General features: G+C 53.8%; 1 protein-coding gene across 4 annotated transcripts in view; it reads right to left on the bottom strand.

Moving 5' to 3' along the window:
- Window positions 1-14074, bottom strand: part of DUSP8 (dual specificity phosphatase 8) — a 46785-nt gene that overhangs the window by 19059 nt on the left and 13652 nt on the right. For all 4 annotated transcript variants that reach the window (XM_027702522.1, XM_027702533.1, XM_027702538.1 and 1 more), the window contains exons 2-3: window positions 12858-13264; window positions 6661-6799 (exon numbers count right to left, since the gene is read on the bottom strand). In XM_027702522.1, the coding sequence (XP_027558323.1) occupies window positions 6661-6799; window positions 12858-13088 (370 nt within the window). In that variant the 5' untranslated portion in view covers window positions 13089-13264. The remainder of the gene's footprint in view (window positions 1-6660; window positions 6800-12857; window positions 13265-14074) is intronic.

Raw genomic sequence — 14074 nt, 5'->3', positions numbered from 1 at the left:
GCCCCAGGTAGGAAGCTGGGCATGACACCACAAAGTAGACCTCAATGAAGAAGGTTCACCAGTGTCCCACATCCCTCTGATCCTCAGCAAAAGAAAAGCGAGCACAGGTAGTCAACAACCCTCTTCCTCCACCAGTGAGAAGTCCAGCCATATGGAGATGTCACCTGCAGCTGCCATTCCCCAGGCAGCATCCTCTTCCCTGCTCTCTCTCCATTTTCTTCACCCCTTTGCCAGAACCAGGATAGGGGTTGGCACCTAGTTCTAGGGCAGGGGGCATCTGGCACATGAAGAGATGAAAGGCAATGTCCATAGTGCAGAAGTACATTGCACATATCAGCTGCTGCCCCTTGGCCCCTTTTCACAGGTGCTCCTCCTGGCCAGGCTGTCACCCATCCTGCCTCCAGCCCCTATTTAGTAGACAGAGGTGCATCACCCAGGGAGAGATGCCCAGTCTGGTGTCCCCCACTTCGCCCTCATTACCACAGCACTCCCTAGAAAAACATCTGCTGCAATGGCTTGGAGAGACCCATGTAACCCGCCTGCAAGGGCACAGAGCAGAATGAGTCCCTGTTCAGCACCTACACACCCTGTCATGACAGCACCTATAGCCTGTCACGAGCCCAGCTGGGCAGCGGCCAGTGGTTCCTCTCCCCACCCAGCACTGGGACCTTATAATAATTGCCAGTGATGACCTTTTGCAAGCATGCAGCGCAGGCCCGGGGAAAGGGGGAGGTGGATGAGGGGAGGCAGGTTTCTCAAAAGGAAGGAAACTGTAACTGGGCAGTGACTCCTGCCCATCAGGATCTCTTACCGGGGAAGTTGCCTTCCTTCTGTTGACTTTCCAGAAATGAGAAATGAAGTTACATGGCAGTATTGTAAGTCATAGCATCCAGAGAGCTGCTCTTCCCTAAGCCCCTTCTCCTCTGTCCCCCGCTGCCTTTGACCCTTTTGCTTGCCTTTTCTGGGTCCAATGGTTAAAAACATGGCCAGAGGGGGAGGGGAAGTTCCTCAGGGTAATTATAGAATCGGGAAAACAAGTTGTCTGACGACAGCGTTGCTAAACAGGGAGGTTTAGAGCATAGGTCTGGAATACAATCAGCCTTGCACATACATGACCTGGCTTAACCCTTCCCAGGGATGCAGTCACTGGTCCCGCCGGGGCTGAAAGCTTCTCAGGCATCTCCTGGTTGTGGTTGAGGGTGAGAAGGGGGCACCTTACTCCGCCTCCATGCCTTGGACTGTAGAGACTAGGAGCACTCCCTAGGGCACCTGCTGGGCTGGGTGTCTGAAGTTGGATGCCAACACCCACTGGAGGGGGGCTAGAGGGCAAGAAAACACACTGCTGCCCAGGCTAAAGTGGTCCCAGATGGCTTTGCTGTAGGAAAGAAAGCAACTCCTCCAGGGATATTTCGCATGAGAGGGAGGGAGGTTTGGAGAGTTACCTAAAGCTCCAGGACTGTAAAAATCACAAATCTTTGTGTTACCATTTGATTTTTTAAAAAACACCTCTCCCACTAGGCTGGTATCAGTGTCCTACCTCCAGTCCTCTAAACAGTCAAAAGAAAAACAGGTAATCCCCCTGCACTCCACCACCTACAGCCTGAAGAAAAGCTGGGGGTAACCCCCTCCACACCCCTTCTTACTTTTTTTCCATTCCCACCTATCATGTGGGCAGTTTGTAGATGAATAACAACCAGAAGCTCCAGTCACGTTATTTGCAAAGCTCGTTCTTCAAAACTCAAAAATCTGGGAGAAGCAAGAAACTGAGAGTCCCACATGAGCACTTTTTCTGGTCTCATCCCACCCCTGTGCCCACCTCATTCATATCCACACTCCTGCCAGCTGAGGATCTGCTTCTTTTGGTTCATCACAGCATGCTATGGGATGGAGGCGTCCACAGGTGGACAGAAGTGCTTGCTGGAGGTTCAGAGACAGTAATTAGACTTTAAAGGAAAACCTTGCAGATACATCTGATGGATTCATGCCAAGTCCACCAGTGCTCTTGGATATTACAGCCTGAGGGTACCTGAAATAGCCTTAATGCTTGACATACATGTGCATCTTCAGGCCTGTGTACCGAGCAGAGGTTCTGCTGGAGTCAGAGGACAAAATCCACCAGTTAGTGCATTCTGCACGTGCTGTGTCCCCAGTAGACACACTCACACACCAAAGTCAAGAGATGAAACTATGATGCTTTCCAGAGTGGGCGATGAGGAAGGTGACCATCAAATAGCCAGTGCAGTTGGGTCCCGCTTCCCCACTCCCACCAGAGAGCTTGCGACTGATGATCTAAGTGTCAGTTTGGGGTATTTTCTTTCTTAGGTTTTAGATTATTGTTTTTTCTTGCATTAGGTTTGTAAAGACACCTCAGTTCTGATTCTGGATCCTAGCAAGCTTTTAGCTTCAGCTTCTGCCATGACAAGCTTTGCAGATTCATTTGTATTTTTCCTGCCTTTCCAGCCCCTGAGACTCAGACTGAAGGCAAGCTCCCTCTTTTCTGCACTACCTATGTGCTGCTTTCACACCTGCCTAGCTTGACTTTTTTCATTCATCTTTTTATTTTTAATTAAAATCATCTGCCCCTGAGTCCCTGTTTCTAAAATAATTCCAGCCAGTGCTTCAGTGCTGAACCCACTCATGCCTGGGCAGCCCAAGTCAGCTCCTGCAATGGAAATCCCCTTTTTCACTACTTCATTTTGCCTACTCTGAAGTCACCTGTCTTAGGTAGATTCCCCCAAAATCCCCTAAATTTCACTGAAGTCACCTGTCTTAGGTAGATTCCCCCAAAATCTCCCAAATTTCAGCCCCCTCCAGATCACTGCTGCCATGCAACTACAATTCTCTCCAGCCATGCCTGATGGCCATGGCACTGCTGGGCTGGAAAGGACCTGGGTCATGGCCAGTGCTGCCGAGGCCAGCCTGCTCACTGAGGAGGAGGATGGCGAGCGGAGGGCTGGGAGGGATTTGTCGCTGATGATATTGTTACATTCTTTCCGAATCCTGGGAGTAAACAGACGCTCCAAATTTAGAAAGAACAGGACTGGAAAATTTAAACATTCCTTGAAGAATTGGTACAAAAGCGGGGGGAGGGGGGCGCTGAAGATGATCTCACACATGCTCCCGAGCCAGATGAAAAGCTCATGACTCGAGTTCAGAAAGCAATTGAGGGGCCTGTTTCAGGTCGGAGCTCGATATCGCAATGGTAAAGCTCCCCCAGCACATGAAACCGCAGTGAAAAGAGTCTCTGTCATGCAAGGGGGGTCCCAACCCCAGCAGCCTAGGCTGTGGGGACCACTGCCACTGGTCACACTTCCACCCTGGTTTCATCTCCAGCTGGAACATGGCTTCAAACACAGGAGAGCAGAGCCCAGTGCTCAGCCGAAGGACCAGAAGTAGGGACAGGATGAGTGCCTGAGCATCATCTGGATGAGCATCCCAAGCCCTCAGCTGTTGCTTTTAGCCACAGAACAGGAGTAAAAGAAGATCTCCACAGTGCCCACAAATAGACAAATGGAGAGGAGCTGGTGAAGCTCAGCACCCAGCAGCTCAGCACCACTGTACGGATCTGGCCAGGCTCCCATATGAGAGCCGGCATGCGGGAGCTATCAGGGAGCAATGGAGCCAGACTGCTGCTGCTGCTGCTGCTGCTGCTTCATAAGCAGATAATGGCTGTTAATAAAAACCAAGCAGGAGATTGCAAAGGGGAAGAAGAAAGGGGGGAGGGGAAAGCAAAGTTAAAAAAAAAAGAAAAAAAAAAGAAAAAATTGCAAAAAAAAAAGCAAAAAAGCAAGGGTTTGTGCTGAAGTAAACAAAGGTTAAAGAACAGTCAGGCTCCTGCAGGAATAGCAGAGCTGGGCTGGGAGGGAGGGGGCATTACGTAATGCAGGAAAAATGTTGGCTCCATTCAGTTTTCCACCACTTCATGTGATGTCAGGAAAACCATATAAATCAACAGTCTTTCTGCTCCCACGGATGGAGGGCAGCAAGCAGCACTATTTATACTTACACAATTAAAAAAAAAAAAAGGGAAAAAAGAAGAGAAGCCGATGATTTCCAAGACTGGGAATAATTGACTCAGATTCTTCCTTCCCAGCCGCTGGAATCACTTCTCTGGGCAGTTAACCCTTAAGGAGTCCCTGGCACCAGTCCTGCCACCCCCAGCTCCCCTGTCCTCACCCATCATCCTCTATCAGCTGCTTCAAGGGTCAGAAGGTCGCTGGTCTGGAGGTGAGCAAGAAAGGCCAAGGGTGGTGTTTGCACAGGGTGGGGACATGGAGGCTGGATGGACCCCGGCATCTGCTGGGGCTGAGAGTTGGGGAGCACAGAGGGGCTGTGCAGGACTGCCAGACTGAACTGGGGACCCTCAGGACAGGGTTCACTGAGGTGATGGCATCCCCTAAGGGACAGGCTGAGATTTCAGCAGCTCTTGCCAGCCTGCTAGGGTCACAAGCCACCCCCAGGTAGAGGCACGGAATGGGTTGGGGCAGGACAAGGTGCTTGAGCCCAGAGTGGACAGACCAAGGGGTTAAACCTCACCAGGGCAAAGGGGCAGAATCAGGCACCCCCCCACACATCCTGCCCCAGACTTCCCAAGCCCTCCAGAGCTGCCTCTAAAACAGCCCGTTGCTGCCTGCAATGCAGGCAGAAGGAAGCTGTGCCTGTCGGCAAGTGCGCCCAGCCTCCCCCGGAGCTCTGCGCAGCCACTTCCAGTCAGGATTTCCATGTAAAGCACCGCCGCCATGACCCAGTGTTCTACATTTCAGTTCCAGTTTTTTCCACCTGCCGGTGGCCCACGTTCCACGTGAGGCGGTGGGCCTGCGGCGCTTTTAATTTGGGAGGTTTGAGCTTTGCTTGGTGCCTAGCACAGCCACACTCTTGCTTGGGGGTCTGGGCTCCTGCAGCCCAGGGCGATGGAAATGGCTGCCCTGAAGATGGATGATGCGTGTTCCCAAGCAGGGAGCAGCAGTTTGCCAGCAGGGAGTTCGGTGGTGGCGATGCTGATGGCCAAGGGAGTGGCATGCTACCAGTGCTCACCCAGCACGGGGCATGCTGAGTGTGTGGCTGGGGTGCACTAGTAATTCGAGGGTCCCCCAAGTCCATTCACTGCCCTGACCAGGCGGAAACAGTCTTTGGGGCTTTCAGGGCCACCTCACCCATCCCTGTTCTGGCTCCAGGAGGAGTCGGGGTGGGGGTTTGCAGCCACCGTACAGCATGGCCCCTTGCCCAGCCCTGGGAAAGTGGCAGTGGGTTAGGGGTGCCAGGGTCATGCCGCCAAAGCTGTTCCCTGACCCATCCCCATGACTAAGCATGTTCCTTCCCAGATGCAACCAAATCGACCTTTTCCTTCTCCTGCACCACGCACCAAGCTGTGCCCTTGTTTATGCCACAATGACCTTGAAACCGCAGCCACAGCTGCTGGGGCAGGCCAGGGGCTGCCATAGCAAGCTCATGGCAGAATCCTCCAGCACTGGCCTCAGCAGAGCTCCTGCAACCCAGGCCACATTAATTAGCTTTAATGTGATTTCGTGTAGTCCCTGCCTTCTTTTGAAATCCTTGAACCATTGGGTTTATTCCCGCTGTTTCTCTGCTCTGTTCTCCCCATCACAATGCAACTACTCTAATTCATCAGCAGTTACCCCTGCCTTGCATGGGCAAGGCTCCCTGAATGCCAGTTGTTTGTGCTACCTTCTCCATCACAACTACCCCTTCCCAGGGTCTGTTACCCTGCTGGATTCTGAGGATGGCAGCTCCCTCCATCCCTGTCATGTCCTGGGGCACAGATGTCTGTACCCTCCACCTCAGTCCCAAAGCAGCACCCAATTGCTACAGGAGGAGGACAGGCTTGAGGGACAGACGTGATTCCCATCTCTGTGCTTTTGCCATTGTTTAGGAACCTGGCTGAGCTCAGTGGGACTGAGGGGCTGCAAGGGGCAGTGCCTGCCCACCTCTCCATGGGCAGAAAGCTCAGAGGTAGGCAGCCAACTAGGCAGACATCCAGCTGTCCCAGACAGCTTTAGCTCTCCCTTAGGCAGTTTGCTGCCTCTCTCTCCTCCTCTCTGATGGGTCAGACCTTTTCATTCATCAGTCGCCTGCCTCACATTTTGCACTGCAGAAGGGCTGTAATTAGGGCAGCACGTGCCTCCTCCTGCCTGCACACTTGTGCCTGGAGAGCATCATCTCCAGCAGACCCTGACTCACTCAGTGATGACTCTCTGCCCCTGTCCTCCTTCCCCTTCTTCCCACCACACACACACAGATTTCTCCTCCTGCCCTCCCTTTGATAGTAGCAAGAGGGAACAAAGTGCTTGAATCAGGTCGGGTCCTTGGCACATTTACCAGGGATGAAGCAACCCAGGGACGGGAGAACAAAGGGCAGCTTTTGGAAGGCTGGATCCATGCCACCACAACCCCACCATACCCTCCTCTTTCATTCACCCTGGCTGGTGGGTGCAGAGGAGGGGAGATGGACCGTGCAAGGAATGAAGGCATGGGGAGGACCCAGTGATGCCAACGTGGGTCGAGCCTCCTTAGTCTGCACGCAGGGCTGCCTTCCTCCACCACAGCAGCTGGTGGCCAGGAAAGCAGGTGTACATTGATGTGAACAGCCACAGCTCTGTAGCTCCAGGCTAAGGGCATGAGTGTCAGATGAAGGGCTCCTACCTGTGAGGATGGAGACGCTGTGGAAACAGCTGTCCAACTTGCCCAGGAGGATGGAGAGGAAGCTGTCAGCAGCCAAGCCGGTCACGTCCCGCGTGCTCTGGTCATAGACCACCACGTCCTGGTGCTCTTCCGCCTCCACCTGCAGGGGAGTGGTGAAAAACAGGGATCAGAGAAACAGGCTGAGCACTGGGGATGCTGCTGTCCACACCACCATGGGAAGCAACGATAAATTTAGTGGTCGCACAAGCAGAAGACTCCAGCTCCACACCATCTCCACGAGCTGGTTTTGCTCACCAGCTAGCCTGGGACTCTAATCCACAGCTACAAAGGAGTGTGTCAGCACAGATGCCCATTAGAGCAGCCCCACCAACTGCAAGCACTTTTGAGCATCCTACCCAAAATAGGGTCACTCCTCCCCATCGCCCACCCTCAGCTTGCTGTTACTTAACTGCATCCCAGAAATTGAACTTCTTCCACCACCTCCTCCCCAGCCGACTTTTGCCCTCAGATACTCCTCTGCAGCCTGGCTGGTGTCACAGGGGAGTGGTCCTGCAGGCAAGGGTGCTCCAAGCACAGCCCTTGTGCTGCAGCTGGAATCAGTACAGCTGGAAAAACAGCTCTTCAGGACTCAGGCTGGAGACACCATGCCCAGCACAGTAACACCTTTGTAGGCATTACCCCTCTGGAAGCTCACTCCAAACCTGCAGATCACCTCTAAGGGCTGAAAGAGGGCAAATATGTTCTTTCACTTGGTGGATGTTCAGGGCGCATTAAAAGAAGATAAAAGTCCTCACAGAGGCACAGCTCAGCACATCTGCTGAGTAGCTGGGTGCATGGCATACGCCTGGCTTGAGAGCGCCTGCCCTCCCAGCCAGCGGGGTAAGACACATTCATCACATCTTGGGAGGAGGGGTAGGCAGTGGCAGGCAGGGAAGGAGAGAATGTGCCTGCAAGCTGCTCTCTTCTCCAGCTAGTGTTGGAGCTGCCCATTGCCCTCCCCCTGCCCAGCCCTCTCCAAAATCTCTTCAAAAGACCACTTGAACAAGCTACCACTCACATATGCCTGCCTCCTTTTGCTGTCTCACTGCCTAGCCCTCACTGCCTAGCCCTATCTTACCACCAGAGCAGATTCACTCAGGGTTGCTGTTGCTATTAATGCTGCTTTCACACCCTGCTGCAGGTGCTTCCCTGCTCGGCAACGTGAGCACTATCCAAATAAACCTGCAGGGCGCACTGATTTAGCTGAGCTCATCACATCTCTCCACCGCAGCAGAAGGACTGCCCCGCACCAACAGAAATCCCCATCGGGGACCACGCTCGGCTCAGCACTGGGAAGGGGGGGCTCAAAGGACCCACCTGTCCCCAGACTGGCACCAGGCACTGGAGAAAAAAACTGTCCCCATGGCTGAGCAGGATGACAGGAGGGATGAAAAGGCAAGATGAGAGGGAAGAGAAAAAGACACAGGAATTTTAAAATAAGACACTGAAAAATGACTGAAGCCACCTGGGATAAGTCAGATGAGGATGTACTCCAGCATCTTTTCCTTAGCCATCCCTGAATTAGGACTTTTGTGGGAGGTCATCTCAAGCACAGCTGGAGGAAAACATGGTGACTGACAAGCCCGTTCGGAGCTGGGAGCCCATCAATCCTTAAGAGGGCCACTACCTCTTCAAGTCCTCCTAATGCATCCCAAAGACCCAGTTCCCAGCCTGAAGCCCCATGCCAGCACAAACATCTTTCTGAAAAGCATGGTGAGGCAGGGACTGATCTGTGGTGGGGCAGGGGCTTATCCTAGCTGCACAGTCCAGGCTGAGGCGGCTGCAGGAGAGATACCAGCTCTGGCCGAGCAGAGTTATTCCACAATAGGATTTAGTGTTCCCTCCACACGGGGAGGCTTTGTTTGGGCCATTACTACAGGGTTGCTGAGCGACGGCAGAGATGTGCGACACGGTTTACATCTTATTAAAGTTATAAGGTTTCACTCAATGTAAATGCCAAACAAGTGCTGGCCTCGCATGGCCTGGCTGCAAAATAAATATGTGGCTTGCTGGGACAAGGATGTCAGTAGGATGGTCCTGGCGAGCATGCAAGGAGCCTGCACTGGTATCCTGGCTCCTCACCACAAAGAGAAATGGACAGAGATGTTTAATAAGGTCCATGGGCCTCCTATTAGTCTCATGCCCTCCTGACATACCCCATCTCTGGTCTTAAATGTAGGGAGGTTAAAAACTAACAAGGCCAGAAGAGGAGCTGAAGAGATACTCTGTGCTAGAGTCCTGCTTCTGCCAGGTGCTGACACAGGGCAGGGGCACAGCTGACAACAGAGCATCCTTCTGAGGAGCAGCACCTCCATGGTGGGAGCTCTCCCAAGCGGTTGCTGTAATCCCAAGACTGCTGAAGTAACCAAACCTCAGGCATCACGCTCCAGGCAGGGTCCCCACATCCAGCCAGCAAGGGACAGTGGGGCCAAGATGCAGCAAGTCTTTTGGCTCCAAGTAGATATTGAGTGGGACTTGCAAACCCATGTGTGCCTTCAAAAAGCCGCTGGCCCACTCCACTGCAGGAGGTGCCCCAGAGCAGCTCCTCAGGGACAAACCTCCTCCCTGCCAACATCTCAGCCAGAGGCGTATGGCCAGCCTGCAGCAGGGACCACCCAGCCAACAGCTCCAACCAAACCCGGCTGAGATCATCCATTCATTGTCTTTGTGCTCCCCATTACCCTCTCCAGCTCTGTCAGAAGGTAACTTCCTTATGGACATTAGTCCCCAGCACTGAGTGGTTCAACACAGCCCAGGTCCCTGCTTTGCCTCTCCCTGGCTGCCAAGCAGGGATAATGATGCTCTACAGGTGATCCAGGCTAAGATAAGAGCCAGCTATTATTATTATCCCAATTACTACTGACATCTCAGCCACATATTGTTTCAAAACACAGTGAATCACCCCACTGAAATAACAGGGCTTCCATCAACATAAAGAGCAGCCAGGCACACAGCTCAAAAATAAGCCCCGGCTTTCCCTCAAGCAAAACAGCTGCTTGCAGAGCCATGCTCCTAATGCAAATAAATCAATATTCCCATCGCCTGAAGAGACCCGTGTCTTGCCTCAAACCGAGGCTATAGCGGCTCTGGAGATAGCTCCATTTCAGGAAGTGAGAAACTGTCAAGAGGTGGACTTTCCAGGGTGATCCTGAAGAAGGAAAATTTTCAACATTTCCCTAAAGAAATGCTGGTGAAAACCCCAAGTGGGAATTTCCCATAACCTCTGCTCTCCAAACTGCACCGAGGAGTCGAATGATTCCAGTTGTTATTGGAATTTATTATTGTGAGAATTTACTATTGTCAGTATTGGGAGAAGGGTTAAAAACCAACCAGAGCAGTATGTTGGTACCATTTTTGTGTGGAGGGAAACTACTGCTAATTGGGAGATGAATTGCTGCTGCAGTTTTTGCTGGCTCAAGCACCATGGGAAGATGGTCCACACCAGGAGCTCGGGGAGCAGTAGCTCAGCTATGGCACCTATAGCTGCCACAATTGTAGTATCACAGGCATACTTAATTGAAATAAAGAAAGGGCTTTTTAATGTTTCCATTTCTTCTTTCCTCCCAAATGGTCCTTTCCTTTCCTTGCACCAAAAAAGCCAGGAGCTGCTGTTATCTTGCAGCATCACCCCAAACTGCAGCCCCCAGAAGCATTGTTAATGGTACCCTTCCTTAGCAGCAATAAAGAAAAGAGGAGAGTAAGTCCTGGGAAAAGCAGATTAGACAAATGTTCTCATCCCCCCTGCCAGCACGCAGGCGGGAGCAGCTGAGTTGGCAGTGGGGTTTGCCCAAAGGCTTTGCCCCTGCCTCCTTCCCCAAAAGGTCATCACCACCCTGAGAATCACCGAGGCGGGATGTGCAGCTTCAGCTCTCTTTGCCCAGGTCAGGAGAGGAGGAGTGGGACGAGGCGAGGGCTCGGGGCTGCCCTTTGGCTGCCCGGGCAGCTCCGCGTCGCTGCCAGCCGCCTTTGTCTCGGCAGCCCCGGCCGGCCGGGAGCAGGAAACAGGAGGAGGGCGGGAGGCCCGTCAGGAGGAATAATGGGGCCGGACAATCGCGCCACTGATGTCACCCTTCCTGCCATCTGCTCCCAACGCAGGCTGTGCCCCCCGCCCACCCCCGTCGCCCCCCCCCCCCCCCCCGCTTCGCCCCACCACCCCCACTAGCCCCGGTGCGCGGAGCCCGGGGCAGAGCAGGGCTGGGGGGTATTGGCCAGCGATGGCAGTGGAGGCAGGGAAATGACAATGTATTGGAGGTCTAAACCAGCTTTCAGCGTCCCCTTCTGAGGAGGGTCTGTGCACGTCGAAGCAGCAGACCATACTGATTTCTGTGGGCCCCAAAACCATGACCCGAGTGGCTGAAATGGGAGGAGAAGTTCATCACCCCAAAATGCAAACACACAAATGCATGCACGTAAAGGCTTGGATACCCCGAGTCACAGCTACCACTCCTGCTTTATGCCAGATGAGAATACAAAATGATCCCCTCCCACCGTGGTTCTCCTCTCCAGCTTCCCAGGACAAGTGGCTTAACCTCTCAAGGGTGTCCTGAAGCTTAATTAATTCCTGGGCTGCGTGTGCTGGGAGAGGCAGCATGCAAGCGGTGAGCATGGCAGGGGCTGTGCAGAGTGGCACACTCTGCCTCCTCCCATGGATGTGCCAGGAGGGATTTCAGCCGTATCGAAAAGAAAGGAAAAAAGGAAAAACCCGTGAATTGAAGACAGTGGCATTGCCTCTCCTCTGTCTCCCTGGCATCCCTGGTTATAATCTCTTCCCGAGCCAGTAAGTGAACCATTATGATCCAGGAGCAGGAGGAGGTGATCCTTCCATGGGGACAGAGCAGGGAATGCCAGGAAGGACCAGCCAGCCCCTCTGGGAGCCACTGCTCCTCTGCAGCTGGAAAGCTGCGGATGGCATCAGCTGATGTTAACTCTTCCATGCTTCCCCCTTCCCTATCCTCCTCCTCCTCTTCTTCCTCCCCCTTGCGCATCGCTTTTGCTGCTGCTGCTGCTGCCGCTCCACGTGACGGCGGCCACTGCAGAGGTGACCCTCGCCGGGAGGAGGGCGGCCGCACCGCTCTCCTCAGAGCTGGCGAAAAACTGATTATTCTGCTTTATTCTCTCGGGGATTTAAGAGCAGCTAAAGCCGTTCAGGAATCAGTTTCTGCAATCCCCTCCAAATCGCCCAGCCCAGAGCATCACCGAAGCAGATTGGCGCGAGGCCGCCCCCCCGCGCTGCCAGTCCCCTTGATCCCGGCGGGGTGATGTCACCGGCAGCCAATGCGGGCAGCGGTGGCTTCTCGGGGTGGCGGGGGGCGGGGGGGGGGACACGACGCAGATGGCTCCAGCTGGGCCGAGCATTTGATTAATCGCCTGAATTACCCTCGCTTTGCCATAAAATTACAAGGCAGGAGGGGGGGAACGGTAAGAGCGAACCGGCAGGAGGGCGGGCTGCGATGGCAAACCACCCTTTGGATGGTGAACCACCCTCTAGCTCGTCCCGCAGCCAGCGCGGTACCCACCGCCGCAGCTCTCCAGCAGCATCTCGGCACCCAGCGGCACAGCCCTCCGATAGCACCTCAGTGCAGAGCAGGGCCCAGCCCATGGCACCCCAGGGGGACCCGGCACTGTTCTGGCCGGGACTCCAGCCCAGCTCCGTGGCTCAGAGCCACCTCTATTATTTAACCAGGAGCGATAGAGAGAGGAGCCTGGGAGAGATAATATGCCATGACACTGGATAAGAGCTTCTGGCGTCACAGGGGAGGAGGATTACATGTCCCTGAATGGAGTTAGAGATGACAGAAGGGAGGGGAAGAGTTTTTAGCAGGGGATTAAGCTTACAGCTCTGGGAAGGCTTTGGGGGGTTGTTTGCTGGCATAAGACAAGTCCTAAGGCTGATATACCTGTTAGACTTGCTTCTCCTGGAGCAGGGAGCCACGTCAATGGGGCAGAGGCAACAAACAGGTCCCCGAGGACAGCCCTGTGGCCGCATGAGCTAATGCTCCAGCTCTCCAAAGGGTGTCAGAGAGATGCTGGCAGATACTGGGGTCAAGGGATGGAGGGGGAGGAGGATGCACGTATTAGGTGGCCCTTAGGCCAGCCTGAATCCCACCAGGAAGAGGATGTGAGCATCCACCAGGAAAGGTGAGGGTCAGATCCTTTACCTTCATCTTGGAGGCAGGCTGGATGAGCTCCGTGATGGAGACCTTGTCCTGCTGGAGCCTCCTCTTAACGAGCTTGGAGCAGCAGATGTTGACGGAGCTGAGGACGTGCCAGGAGTTGTACTCCACGAAGGAGCGGCTGTCGATGACCAGGGTGCCCTCTGCTCCGTTCCTCAGGAGGCTGGCCAGCTTCTTGGGGTCCATCACCTTGCGTGGGAGCCTGTCCCCAGCCATAACGGGCCTGTCCCCTCTATGGCGAGTGGGGGGCAAGGGGTGGAAGGGCAGGGCAGGGACGCCAGCACCCGTCTCCCCAAAGGGGAATGAGCGAGGGGTAAGGGGTGAGCAGGGCAGCTCCTGTCCTAGTGTCCCGATGCTGCTAACATGCAGAGTGCCAAGTCATTGTGCTGAACCTGGAAGAGAAGAAAGGAGATGACAACTGGTCAGCTGGGCAGGATGGCATTTACCTTGGGCCAAGTCCCCAAGGGCTTGGCCTTCTGAAGATGTCTTCAGAAGAGCCTAAGAGTGTAACGATCCATACTTTCTAAGTATGTTCTCCCAGCCTGAGGGCATCTGTGGCTCCAGAGCTGCCCAAACCAAAGGTTTTCTCTTTGTATTTAATAGCCCTCAGTGGAACTTTCTTCCATGAATTTGTCTAATTGCTTTTTGAGGCCATGTCAGCTTTTAATTTAACAGGCACAGTGGCCAGGGGCAGGGAGTAGAATGGTTTGTCAGCCACACTGAAGAAGTCCTTCCCCTGGTTTGCTCCAAATCTGCTAACTGATGGCTTCTCTGGGTGATCCTTACTACTTGCACCAGAAAAGGCCACATATGTCTGCTTCCTAATCACCTTCCCACAGTTCTTACCACATCTAGACCTCATTTAGGAGCCTTGCAGGTCAAAGCATCTACAGAGCTGCCTCTTGCACAGATACCTTTTGCCACCCTGGCCAGCCACCATGTGCCATGTTTGAGAGGCAGGCACACCAGGGACCTGCACGGGGTAAGATGTCACCTCCTTTCCCTGTTCCCAGCCCAACGGCTCCTTGCACTCAATTTGCTTGTTCTGACCTCTGCCAAGCACAGAGCTAATGGTTTCACAGAAGCAGCTTAGCTCAGCTCTAAGATTCTGCTGCTGCATGATAAAAGCTAGTTCAGGGCCCATCAGACACACCACCAACTCAGGTTTGCTCACTCATGTCCATCACTTCACACTGGATTTC

This window comes from Neopelma chrysocephalum, unplaced genomic scaffold (assembly GCF_003984885.1).
Source record: "Neopelma chrysocephalum unplaced genomic scaffold, ASM398488v2 Primary Assembly neopelma1_24, whole genome shotgun sequence".
Classification (NCBI taxonomy): Eukaryota; Metazoa; Chordata; class Aves; order Passeriformes; family Pipridae; genus Neopelma; species Neopelma chrysocephalum.
Note: the sequence above shows the minus strand (reverse complement) of the source record. Positions and strands in the feature narration are given on the sequence as shown.